We start from the raw sequence: 13,980 nt of genomic DNA, 5'->3' as shown, positions 1-13,980 counted from the left end.
ACCTGAATTTGCTCTACAGTTTGGACCTTCCTTTTGCATAAAATATTTTTTCACATTCAATTTTCTTACATATTTCTGCACATCAATAAAAGTATTGAATGTATTCAAATTATTTCTAGGAGCATACTTCAAACCATGGTCCAGGAGTTTAATTTCCTTTTTATTAAGTTCTACTCCACTTAAATTAAAAATTCCTGCACCTGTCACTGCCTCCTTCGCTTGTTGCCTCCTACCTGCTCTCCGCCCCCCTTCTGCACCTTTTTTTCTTGGGGTGATTTGTTGTCCCCCCCCCCCCCAGGTATTGTTCCTCCCAACCTTCTCTCCAATACCGGGAGCGTGGCGCTAAAGAATGAGGCTGCCCAAAACCCCTATCCTCTGACCGTGGTTGGTACCTATTATACGTTTGCACTGGTGGATTAGGTTGACTATAATGCAAGATTTCCCCTCTCCTATTCCATTGTTGTCCTTGTTTTGGACCAACATACCCACCCCTCTTGGGATACGGGGGCCTATTCCTATTCACAAATTCTTGTTTTAGGATCCTGCAGTCTCACCCCCCTACCTACCCCTTCTGCAGTCAATAATAGGGTCACCTGATCTATTGGATGTGTATGTTCCACCGTACTTACCTCCCGTTCACCCACCTTCGCCTTCTCCACTAGGCGTTTCTGTTACTATTGGCTGCCATTTATATGCCAATTTCTTTGTATGCGCCTCGTTATCGCGGGCAAACTTTTTATGTTTGTCCGCAATAATGTTTTTCTCCCCAAGTGCTAAATTTTCCTGTATCTTTTTAGATCTGGAAATATACTGCTCAGTATTTTTGTAAGGCTCTATTTTCTTTCTTATATTCTCTATCTCAGATCCCAGGCGTTCCAGCCGCCCAGTTTTCCTTTTGATTAATATTTCCATAAGACCCAATCCGCTCCTAGTAAAATATTCCTCCCATTTCTTTGTGTTTTCCTCTGTATCTTTCCCGTGTCACATCCCACCTCAATTTTTTTGGGACAATCCCCTCTTTAATGTATCTCCTTAATGTGGCAACATCCCACCAGGTTTGTTGCTCTTTCACCATAATATTTTGTATGGATCTAAAATCCCCCTCCAGATCCACAACACCAGGGGCACTATCCTTAAAAATCTCATCTAAATCAAAAGATCTTTTGTTCCTACTCTCAAATAAATCCATAGCTGCACCACAATAACAGAGGTTAAATACTAGAAAAAGGATTAAGATGCGCTAATGAATAAATTACATCAATTGCGTGGAGCGCTGATCAGAACAAAATCTGCAAATAATGTATAAAGTCACTCAAAACAATGACCGCGCTCAAAGCTGATTCAAAGGGTAAATCACATATCACTAGTGTGAATAGGGTTCCAGAACCAGTCCAGCATAGGCAGTATTAGTCCAAATCCAGACCAGCCTCTCCTCACGTCAGCCAACACGTCACATAAAAAATGAAAAAGAAAACATAGCGTAACCAATTTCAATTCCAATGACCACCACCGCTCCCAGTGCGATCCCTTCACTCTGTTGTCACCAAGCGTGGGCACCCCCCGTTTTACCCACACTCACCCTCTGAGGCCTCCACAAATCCGGAGGTAGGGTACAATAGCATGCGGGGGATAACGATCACTGTATCCTAGAGCAGGCAATGTTGCAATAGATGATCACCGAGACACTACGACTAAAAGGTTCCACATAGCATGATATCGTTTAATACAAAGGTTTTAAAAACAATTGTGATATAAAGGGGGGGGGGGGGTTAGCTTGGACTTTTGTGGGTGGGCCCCAGGGGGATCTTGACCCATTTATTTAGACCCCGGCTATTGCTTACAGAAAGGGGTTCTCACCTTATTTGTGTTGTACAGTTCATCCTGTATATTATATAACCTCCTCATTCAATATGTGACAGGCTCATTTCCCCAGAGGGACATTTGTTATATTTTAATTTTTAACTTTTTATTATTGTTAATCCTGTGAATGTACGTGCTGGAATAGTGTGTGATGTGCTAAAGTATATTGACATGCTAATGTACGCCTACTGCCCCCTGGTGAGGCTCACAAGCATTGTCCGCCGAGGATTTTAGTTTTCAGCTTACTTGGAGTATCAATCTTAGTGAGGGGGTGGCCTTTGGGTATATAGTAAGCCGGTGAACGTGATGTCAGCACCTGATGAGTCAGTAAGCTGATGAAACGCGTAGGCCGGAGCTACGTCCCCACAGGACCGGCTGTCAGAAAGTGGATGTCGGGAGACTGGGATCTGATGCGGCAGACGTGTGAGCGGCGCCCGGGACTGGCCAAACCGCTGCCTATACAATGCGCTTAGACCCTCTTCCTTTTGTGAGTGCAACAATTTTTTTAAAATCCTTTTTATTAAACGTTATCATGCTATGTGGAATCTTTTAGTCGTAGTGTCTCGGTGATCATCTATTGCAACATTGCCTGCTCTATGATACAGTGATCGTTATCCCCGCATGCTATTGTACCCAACCTCCGGATTTGTGGAGGCCTTAGAGGGTGAGTGTGGGTAAAACGGGGGGTGCCCACACTTGGTGACAACAGAGTGAAGGGATCGCACTGGGAGCGGTGGTGGTCATTGGAATTGAAATTGGTTACGCTAGGTTTTCCTTTTCTTTTTCATTTTTTTATGTGACGTGTTGGCATGTGAGGAGAGGCTGGTCTGGATTTGGACTAATACTGCCTATGCTGGACTGGTTCTGGAACTCTATTCACACTGGCTCTGACCACTGCCTTACGCCACTGTCCTTCAGCTTCAGAAACTCACTGTAGTCCTAAAAATGTTTGGTCTCTAAGTGGATCTGCAGGCACGAGGTACCCAACTTGTTGAGCTCGCGACCTCTGCTCAGGCGGGCACCGCAACTGTGACAAATGGCACGGGTCTTGTCGTCTTTGCACACAGTGAAGTACCGCCACACTGCGGATTTCAACTTGCCCTTCAAGCTTGAGGGCTGAGGAGCTTTTTTGCCTTTGGAGGGCTGTTTAGTTTTGGGAGGAGCTTTGGTGCGGGTGGTGGTGGTAGTGGCTGAAGCAGCAGGCTGTGGCTCCTGCCTTCCACGCCCTGTGCTGGCCGCCATGCTGCTGCCGCGCCTCTGTGCCAGAAGCTCCTCTGATGATGAGCTGCCTTTAACCAGCTGTGCTAGTGGTGGCACATAGGGATGATCCAGCACCTCATCATCATCATCATCATCCCCAAACTTCTCCTCAGAACCTCCCCTCAACCAACTCCTCTGCCCCAACATCCCCTGCATCAGGCCCCTCCTCAGGCCCCTCCTCATCAAATTGTGGTTGTTGTGCGCCAACAACAAACTCCTCCACCTCATACTCCTCCTCCTTGCATGTCCCCATCATCTCCTCCTCAAACTGCTCCACAACATCCCTCAAAACGCTCGTGGTCCCTGGGGTGAAGAGCGAGCTCAGTGAGGGCAGGCTGGTCGCTGGGGTCGACGTGACCTCAAGCGGTGGTGGAGGCCTGCTTCAGACCAGAGTGGTGGTGGAACTGGTCGATGCCTGGCGAGCACCACTGGTGATGACAAACTTATTCTGAGCAGAATTTGTGCTGAAGGTAGGGGATTTATTCTATAGACCGCCAGAAATGGTATTGCCATTATTCTGTCTGAATACCTCAAAGGAGAAAGATATGGAGTGGCATCAGTCGGATATCAGAAACATTCTAATTACATGTCTGGAGAAATTAAAATCCATAAGGAAGTCAGAAGCTTTATTTATAAAACTAGTGACCTTAGCCCGTTTAAAAATGAGCTAGGTCTGTTATTACTTTGCCGCGCACGACCGCCGCCACGCACATGACGCACGCCCGATGCGCTCACACGTGCCCACCCCTTCTGGCCCCGTTCTCCTCCGGCTCTCGGCAGTGTCTCTGCGTCTTGTCCCTGCACATGCGCAGTGCAAAAAAGCGCTGACACAGGAACAGACACAAGGACACTTTCATATTATTATAGAGGATTTACAGGCAAATTAGTTGGTCAAAAAGCATCAAAGAAGGCGATGGCTAAGTGGATCAAATTAGGTATCTGGAAAGCCTATAAGGTCGTGGGAATAGATTCTCCTAAAGATGTTAGGGCTCACTTTACCAGAGGGACAGCTACAACCTGGGCTTTAAGAGCTGGTGCTTCACTTCTGGAGATTTGCAAGGCCGCAACAGGGAAGAATCTGGGGACATTCATGCACCACTAGAGACTGGATCAGATGTTTGCTTTGGATCAAGACTCTGGAAGAAAGGTTTTGCCGGTTGTCGGCCCACCCTAAGGTTTCTTGTTTATTATTTCAAAGTGTACCTGTCCTGGAGGGTTACTGGAGGGTCCTCCTTGTATCCGTCTCCGTTCTCCTTTTGTCTCTTTGTGTCCCTCTCAGTCCTTTTTGTGTCTCTCTATGCCCTCCTTGTCTCCTTGTGTCTCTCTTAGCCCCCTTGTCACCCTCCGTGCCTCCAATATGTCCCTCCAAGCTCCCCATGTCCCTCTCAAGCCTCCTATGTCCTTCTGAGCATTCTTGTGTCCCTTTCAGTCCTTCTTGTATCGCTCTATGCTCTCCTTGTGTCCTTCTCAGCCCCCCTTGTGTCCCTACAAGCTTCCTATGTTTCCCTTCGAGCCCCCCATGTGTCCCTCCAAGCCCCCCATATGTCCTTACATACTGCCTGACACCTGGCTTTTGATTTAATTTATAAAGAGGCCTTTGGATGTTTCCTGGGAGGAGTCAGATCTCGAAGTGTACCTGTCCTGGAGGGTTACTTAACTGCCCTGCGACCATCTAACGCCGATCGGCGGCCGCAGAGTGGCTCCCCCAGGACCGCCTAATGCTGATCGGCATCAAGTCCTGGGGGTGGATATTAGCGAAGGAGCATGCGCATCCCCGCTGAGTTACAGTGCTCTGCTCTGTAAACCGCCTGCCAGCCACAATCTGAGCCGGCATGCTATAAATAAAAATTGCCTGCAAATGCTCGTACAACGCTGCGATCTATTGCAGCTCTGTACAGGGGACAAATCGCAGCAGCAGGCATATGCCATCAACAGAACTGTTGGTGGCAAGAAAAAGAGGCAAGATTAATTTGTGTGCTAAGTTGTATGGCCGTGCAGCGAACTGTTAATGTGAACCAGAACTGAAAAAAAATTATTTAAATAAACACATTATGCACCTGCAAATTAATATTACATACTTAACTCGCCGTCAGTTCCTCTCAGAAGCTCACCATTTTCTTTTAACAATGTTCCCTTCTAGTTCTGACAGTACTTTGTCAGAACTTGACCACTTCTCCTCCCCTGGGACGAGCAACTACGTCCCTGCAAGTTCCCTCTTCCCCTCGCAGGGACATAGCTACTACGTCCCTTGCCACCATACACTCCCGCTCGTTCCCCCCCCCCCCCCCCCCCCCGCACACTCCTGCGCTCGTTATTGCCACAGTTTCGATTCATTAATCTCTGTTCCCATGTGAATGATTGCAGGCATCAGTGAGATGCTGCAATCATTTGTTCACTTCCGACGAAACTCATGCACACATTACTTCCTATTTTGCGTACTGTAGAAAGTATAGTACTGTATATAAATGTGGCCAACTAGTATAATTACACCTACACACAAATATTTCTTGATAAAGACCCACAAATACATTTAAAATTATCACTTTACCTCCCATGCTATCCCATAATTGCACAATTTTTATTTTTTTTGCATTTAAAGAGGAACTGTCACGAAAATCTTAAAATTTAAAACGCATACAAATAAGAAGTACTTTTCTTCCTGAGTAAAATGAGCCATAAATTACCTTTCTCTTATGTTGCTGTCACAGTAGGTAGTAGAAATCTGACATTACCAACAGATTTTGGGCTAGTCCATCCCTCCATAGGCGATTCTCAGCAGGTTCTTTATTCTTTATAAATACATACCCTGAAAAATCTTTATACAAAGATGCTGGACAGCCTCCCTGCTCGCTGCACACTATTTTGGCAGTTGGACGGAGCAACTGCCATTCACTAACTGCTTTTTAAAATAAAGAAAACCCTGAGAAACCCCTATGAGAAGATGGGCTAGCCCAAAATCTGTCAGTAATGTCAGATTTCTACTACCTACTGTAAGTGACAGCAACATAGGAGAAAAGTAATTTATGGCTCATTTTACTCTCGGAGAAATGTACTTCTTATTTGTATGTGTTTTAAATTTTAAGATTTTCGCATCAGTTCCTCTTTAAAGAAAAACAAATTACAAATAAAAAAAACATAAATAGTTACCTTTGGGACTGAACTTTTTTTAACATGTATGTCAAGAGATCATTATTACTGACCATTTTTAAAGTATGGACTTGTAAATAGTGATGGATGCAAAACTGAAAAATTGCACCTTTTTATTTCCAAATAAAATATTGGCGCCATAAATTATACTAGAGAAATATTTTAAATGTTGCAATAGTCGGGAAAAATGGGCAAATGTGTGGATTTTAATTACAGTAGCATGTATTATTTTAAAACTATACTGGCAGAAAACTGAGAAATAATTTTATTTTTTTTAATTCTTCTTTTTCCTGTTAAAATGCAGTTGGAATAAAATAATTCTTAGCAAAAAGTACCCCCCAAAGAAAGCTTAATTGATGGCGAAAAAAACAAGATATATATTGTTTTGTTGAGATAAGTAGTAATAAAGTTATAGGTGAATGAATGGAAAGAGCACTGACAGGTGAAAATTGCTCTGGTTTTAAGGGGAAAACTCTTGGAGGTGAAGTGGTTAAGTATATCAGTTGCTGTCAGTTATAACTGACAGGGCAACTGATGTGCAAGGTAATGTCCATGTTTCCCTATGGCTCAAGAGGGCGATATTGCAGTTTAACAGTGTGCTGACCCATAACCTGCTACAGGGTCATTGCCATTTTTAAAATGGAGGACAGAAAATTCCATAGATCACAGTGGACAAAGAGGACATGGGAGAGGAGAGGAGAAAGATATTGAGGAATAGACTACACAGGAGGTAACTTTGACCTGTGCATGTTTATTTTGACTTTTAATGTACAGTTTTGCTTTAAAGGAAACATCAGGGTAATTAACCTAATCCAGATTTACTTACCTGGGGCTTCCACCAGCCCCTGCAAGCTTGTCCCTTGCCGCAGCTGCGCTCTCAGCGGGTCATCCGGGGTCCCCTCCGTAGCATACGGAGACCTGGTGAGGTTGGTGGCTATGGCAATTGTGCGAGAGCACGGCCACGCTGCGTAGAAGTTCTGCACCTGTACAGAATGTATGTAGAAGGATTTCTGCGCGAGTATTTCTATTTAGAAGTACTACACCTAGGCAGAACGCTTCTGGTGACGGGAGTGTGACTGTGAGTGGCATGACCTCGCACATGCGCAGTAGGCGCCGCCCTCCCCAGGTCGCGTCTGCTACAGACTGGACTCCAGGCGACCCGCTGAGAGCGGAACTGCATCAAGGGACACATAAGCTTGCAGGGGCTGGAGGAAGCGTCAGGTAAGTAAATCTGGATTAGGTTAATTCCTCTGATCTTTCCTTTAAAATCGCATTACCAAGTAAGATAATTCCTGGTTTCTTGCGAAAAACCCCTTTTCAAACAGATGGCAAAATATCCTTTCCTTTGTATGCACTCCTTGTCCTCTGTACAAAAGCTAATTTGCCTAGCTTCTATATTGAATTTAGCCATAAAGTCCATCCAGGCCGCCACCACCTTAGTAAAAAAAAATAAATAAATAAAAATACGACAATAATAGTCTACCCAGCAACAGCCTACTTTATCAAGGCTCTTAGCTGTTCAAGCTATTAAAGGACAACTGAAGTGAAAAGGATATGGAGGCTGTCATATTTATTTCCTTTTACACAATACCAGTTGCCTGGCAGTCCTGCTCGTCTATTTGGCTGCAGTAGTGTTTGAATAACACCAGAAACAAGCATGCAGCTGGTTTTGTCAAATCTGACAATAATATCAAACACCTGATCTACTGCATGCTTGTTCAGGGTCTAGTGCTAAAAGTATTAGAAGGCAGAGGAGCGGCAGGATAGCCAGGTAGCTGGTATTGTTTAAAAGGAATTAAATATCGCAACCGCCATATACTTCTTGTTACAGTTGTCCTTTAGGCTGCTTTTACAGTGGCACGTTGTAGGCGCACGTTAGAGCAGCCTGTAACACAGCCCACCGCACAGCAATGAAAAATCAATGGGCTGTTCACAGTGCCCACGTTGCGTTACATTGTAGCGCAGCACGTTTAAAGAAAGTGCTGCATGCTGTATGTTATAGCGGCTTTAGCCGCGTTGGGCTGTTTGCACATGCTCAGTGATGTGTTTTGTTTTTTTTTTACTTTGGGGCAGGAGAGGAGGCGAGGAGAGTCCGCTATTGCGACCAGCCACATGGCTAATAAATCTGCACTGCAGTGTTTACTTCCTGGAGTGGCCGCTTATTGGCTGGCGGTACCATGTAATGCGGAGTGTTCCTCTCACGTGGTCTCCGCCGGCGCATGCGTCAAAAAGTACACATCACGGACGCATCTATGTAGCGTCCTCCAATGCCATCACCATGCGTTGCGTTAGGAGCACGTTATGCGACCTTAACGTCACATATAACGCAACGTCTTGGTGTGATAGTAGCCTAAAGCCACGACACATGCCACACCTGCATCCTGTGTTCATGTGTGCTCCCCACACCAAGTGTTTTGTTGCTGCTATTTATACATGTTAGTGCAGCTAGGCAGACTTTCCAAGATATATTGGCACAAATGTTCTAACCTTTCTACAGGTGCATACACACACAAGGGTTGTCATTAGAAGGGGTCAGGACTCCTGCGCAGCTACTTTGCTTTGTGGTGCAGTGCCCGAAGGTGCAACATCTACTGGAAGGGAAAAGTGCACTTGGGGTTTGCTGTCATTTAAAGATCCAGCATTCTGGATCTTTAAATAAGCTTGAGGAAGACACGGCTATCTCAGACAAATTTCATCTAGTGTGTGTGCACACCTGGAGTAAGCAAGGCCTTCTATTCTGTGCTAAGACTTCAATAGCCTTCTTGTATTCCATATTCATGATGTGGCATCACAAGTAATTCATACAGATGTAGGACTATACAATGTACAGTATGGTATATTTATATCTCATAAATGTATCCCTCAATCCTGTCTGTCTGTAAATGTTTTGTTTTGTTTTTTTGTTTTTTTTTCACTTAATAAACCTAAATCAATGTCAATAATTTCCTCTACTCCATACAGTTCCTGGAATCTATGTATGTGACGTATGACAGCCAGGCAGCAGATAAAGGGGCTTATGTCATTGGCAGTTGCGGCTTCGATTCCATTCCAGCTGACATGGGAGTTTTATTTACCAGAAACAGCATACAAGGTAGACTTCATAATGTAAAATATATGATGAGAAAAGGTCATGGCACACAAGAGACTTAGTTGCTGCTTCAAGTTGCAGCAATTAAACTGCTTATTGGCTGGTACTAATGCTGTTTAATGCTGGGTACACACGTTGCGTTCCCGCATAGAATGCGCTGCACAATTCGATTATTTCCGAGCGCATTTAGATGATTTTTAGGTCGAATGCCATGTAAAGTATGGCAAATCGACCTAGCGATCCATCGACCCGCGAATCGGTCATCAGACATGTCGGAAATAAACGAATCGACGGGAATCGAGAGACGAATCGACGGGAATCGAAAGGCGCATCGACGGGAATCGAGTGCGGGAATGCAACGTGTGTACCCAGCATAACACAGTTGCAAAGAACATTGACACACTACATAATTGGCAACTAGTTGCAACAGTACAGATAGGTCCGTAAATATGTGGACAAAGACAACTTTTTTCTCATTTTGGTTCTGTACATTACCACAATGAATTTTAAATGAAACAACTCAGATGCAGTTGAAGTGCATTTCAGCTTTAATTCAGTGGAGTAAACAAGACTATTTGAGTGGAGTGAGGCAACTAAAGCATTTTTTAAAGTGGACCTGACCTCTTGCACAAGACAAAAGGAAAACAGAGAAATGCACTCAGTATGGGCTTGATTTACTATGCGGTGCTAACCTACTTAGCACGTCTAAAGTCTTTAGGCACACTAACCAGAGTGCTAAGTAGGTTAACACCGGTTTTCTCAATCAGATCGCGCGCTAAGTACCGCGCGCAAAGTCCTATGCGCACGCTAAGTCCCATAGGCTTTATTGGCACTTCGCGCGGTGCGCGTGCGCGCGTAAAGTTTTGCGCACATAAAGTTTTGCGCGCAAAAGGCTCGTTTAGACGTGCTAAGGAGGTTTTCACAGGCGTGCTAACAGTTAGCATGGCTTTGTGAATCAAGCCCTATGTATTTCGATCGAGAGTTTATCCTGTCTAATTCCACCTCATCTGTGACTAATCACTGTCATTTGATCTCTTCCCTGTGTCACATGACTGCCATGGCAGGGATTGCAGATAAGACCATTTGAAAGCCCAGGAGGCTAACCTCCCTGGCGGTATGATTCCTGCGGCCGTAAGGGTTTTATCAACTTTTTTTTTTTTTTTTTAGCATGTAGCTAGCCTAGCGCTAGCTACATGCTTCCCCCCCCCCCCCTGTGGCGTCCCCCCGTACGCACCGATCGCCGCCGGCGCGTATGCCTATCCAGAAATCCCGTTCTGAACGGGATTTCCATAAGGGCTTCCCCCGTCGCCAAGGCGACGCGCGCAATGACGTCACCGACGTCGTGACGTCAGAGGGAGTCGCGATCCACCCCTCAGCGCTGCCTGGCACTGATTGGCCTGGCAGCGCACGGGTCTCAGGGGGGCACCTCTCTGATGCCGCGGGTAGCGGTGAATCGGCACGGGGCGGCGGCGATCGTAAGTAACAGTGCTTAAAGGGATACTGTATGGGGGTCGGGGGAAAATGAGTTGAACTTACCCGGGGATTCTAATGGTCCCCCGCAGACATCCTGTGCCCGCGCAGCCACTCACCGATGCTCCGGCCCCGCCTCTGGTTCACTTCTGGAATTGCAGAATTTAAAGTCTGAAAACCACTGCGCCTGCGTTGCTGTGTCCTCGATCCCGCTGATGTCACCAGGAGCGTACTGCGCAGGCCCAGTATGGTTTGTGTCTACGCAGTACGCTCCTGGTGACATCAGCGGGATTGAGGACAGGGCAACGCAGGCGCAGTGGTTTTCAGACTTTAAATTCTGAAATTCCAGAAGTGAACCGGAGGCGGGGCCGGAGCATCGGTGAGTGGCTGCGCGGGCACAGGATGTCTGCGGGGGACCATTAGAATCCCCGGGTAAGTTCAACTCATTTTCCCCCGACCCCTTACAGTATCCCTTTAATCCATTAGACTATTTAGGTGGATTTGATCAGACAGTATGTCCCTGAACACCTCAGAATTAATTTGGATGCTTCTGTCTTGTATAATTATATTAATAAACATTAGTGGCCCAGTGCCACTGGCAGCCAGGCACGGCCAAGCTATCACACTGCCTCCAACGTGCATTACAGATGACGTGATATGTTTTGGATAATGAGCTTGTCCCACGCCTTCTCCATATTTTTTTTTCCTTGCCATCATTCTGGTAAAAGTTGATCTTGGTTTAATCTGTCCAAATAATGTTTTTCCAGAACTGTGCTGGCTTTTTTTTAGATGTTCTCTAGCAAAGTCCAATCTAGCCTTTCTGTTTTTGTGGCTTGCACCTTGCAGTGCACCCTCTGTTTTATTTTCATGCAGTCTTCTCTTCATGGTAGACTTGGATATCGATACACCTACCCCCTGGAGAGTGTTGTTCACTTTATTGGCTATTGCAAGAAGTTTTAAATAAGGATGATACCATTTATTGGCTAACTACAAATGAATAATAATAAACAAGCTTTCGGCCTTGCAGCCTTCGTCAGGTTTACATCCTGTTAGTTTGCAAGCTGGTGGTACAGACAGCTTATATACATGCAACATCAAAAGGGAAAACAGATATTTTTTTCAAGCATAAATACGTCATTAAGATGCCTTAATTCAAACAGACCATCTAAATGGGGTAAGATAAGGATCCTTGTTTACTCCATTGCTCACAGACCTGGTATTAGGATTGACCCAGAGGTATCGTAAATTCTTAGTTCACAAGTTCAGCTAGAGTGGCCTAGACAGTTCAAATATCATCAATCTCATACCAATATAGAAAGTTGTTGTCCTTATTCAAACCCTTCTCCACAGCTTTGAACCAATTTATAAATTTTGTTTCTGCTATTAATCGGTCATTTGACGTTTTGAAGCCGCCCTTCAGGGCAGTGACACGAAGATCATCCATGCTGTGTCCGTTGGACCGAAAGTGTGTAGCAACTGGGAGTCCAGCTTTGGTATCATTAATAGTGTGCCTGTGTCCATTCATACGTTTGCGCAGAGTTTGTCCAGTTTCTCCCACGTACATAACATTGGGGCATTTAGCACACATGGATCAGATATACCAGATTGGTGGACCCACAGGAAAATTTACCTTGTACTCTGTACTCCTGTTGTGAACCTGGTATCGTTACCCTGTCAGTGGAGTAAATGTGTCTGCAGGTTCCACATATTTTTTTTGTCGGCAGGGTGATGTTCCGTTTTGTTGAGGCCTATTCAAAGAGCTCCTGACCATCATCTGTTTTAGATTGTGTGGTTGCCGATATGACAAGAGTGGAGGTTTAGGGAATATCGTTCTCAGTCTGTAATCCTTGTGTAAAATGGTATGAAGTTCCTTAGCAATCCTCCTTAAGATTTCCAGGTGTGTGTTGTAGGTGACAACCAAAGGGACACGTTCCTCTTTCTGGTTTTGCTTATATTTCAGGAGTTAAGTCCTGGGGATGTTGCTGGCTTTCCTGATTTGGGCCTCAGCCATGGGAGGACTGTAACCTTGTTTAATGAGTGTTCTTAAGGTGATCCAGGTGCTTGTATCTGTCCATCCTGTCAGAACAAATCCGGTTGTACCTTATAGCTTGGCTGTTGTGAGGGTGTTTCTCTTTACCATTGAAATTATTCTGCAATCATCCACCACTGTCGTCTTCCTTGGACATCCACTGAGTTTGCGGAGTTCACAGGTGCTTGCAAATATGTACCAAACTGTAGATTTTTCCACTCATAATTTTGTAGCAATTTCTCGGATGGGTTTTTCTGTTTTTGCAGCTCATGAATGGCAAACCTCATATCAACTCCAGGCCTTTTTATCTGCTTAAGGCCCTCTGCACACTGTATGCGATTCCGATTTTTAATATTTTTTTTACATGCTTTTCTGATTTCTGATTTTTCATTGTTACTGCATGCTGCGTTTTTCTGTTGATAGCGTTCATGGAAAATCGGAATAGCAAATCGGATTTTCAGTGTGCAGGGAGCCTAATTGATACTGAGATAGTGACGGACTTGCCCACACCTGCCCATGAAATAGCCTTTGAGTCAATTGTCCAATTTCTTTTGAGCCCTGAGATGAAGGTATTGTGTTAAAAAAATGCTTTACTTGCCTCGAGTTCTGTACCTCAACTGCATCTGAGTTGTTTCATTTAAAATGCTTTGTGGTGATGTGCAGAACCAAAAAAAAAAAAGTTGTCTCAGTCCAAATATTTATGGACTTAACTGCATGTCATAGATCTTGGCAGCTGCAAAAAATAATAGAAGTAGCAGATGCTTAGCATTTTGGTAGATGCAACTAGTGTCAGCATTAAAACGTTTTGTGTGACAGAGCTCTGAAAGCAATTTTTTCAAAGGAGAAAAATGAATATGACTCCTTTTAGCTACTTATTACTTGGCATGTGAGTAAGCTCTGTGCATGGCCAGTAGAATTAAGGCGTTTATGCTTTGTGGAAAAAAATCTGTGCACATGCAGCTTTGTTCTACTGAGCGTGCCTGGACTTTACTTGCGTATGCCCAGTATGGAGAATCTTACACTCGAATGGAAGCACGGCCATGAGAGCATATTTGACAACCGCTTGCTAAATATTTTTAAATAGGAACCCAGCACTGGATTATCTGGAGGTTTCACATTACTGAGG

General features: G+C 44.8%; 1 protein-coding gene across 1 annotated transcript in view; it reads left to right on the top strand.

Moving 5' to 3' along the window:
• Positions 1–13,980, top strand: part of LOC137570837 (saccharopine dehydrogenase-like oxidoreductase) — a 196,534-nt gene that overhangs the window by 56,427 nt on the left and 126,127 nt on the right. Inside the window, exon 4 of the mRNA XM_068279545.1 lies at positions 9,229–9,358. Coding sequence (XP_068135646.1) covers positions 9,229–9,358 — 130 coding nt within the window. The remainder of the gene's footprint in view (positions 1–9,228; positions 9,359–13,980) is intronic.

This window comes from Hyperolius riggenbachi, chromosome 4 (genome assembly GCF_040937935.1).
Source record: "Hyperolius riggenbachi isolate aHypRig1 chromosome 4, aHypRig1.pri, whole genome shotgun sequence".
NCBI classification, from domain to species: domain Eukaryota; kingdom Metazoa; phylum Chordata; class Amphibia; order Anura; family Hyperoliidae; genus Hyperolius; species Hyperolius riggenbachi.
Note: the sequence above shows the minus strand (reverse complement) of the source record. Positions and strands in the feature narration are given on the sequence as shown.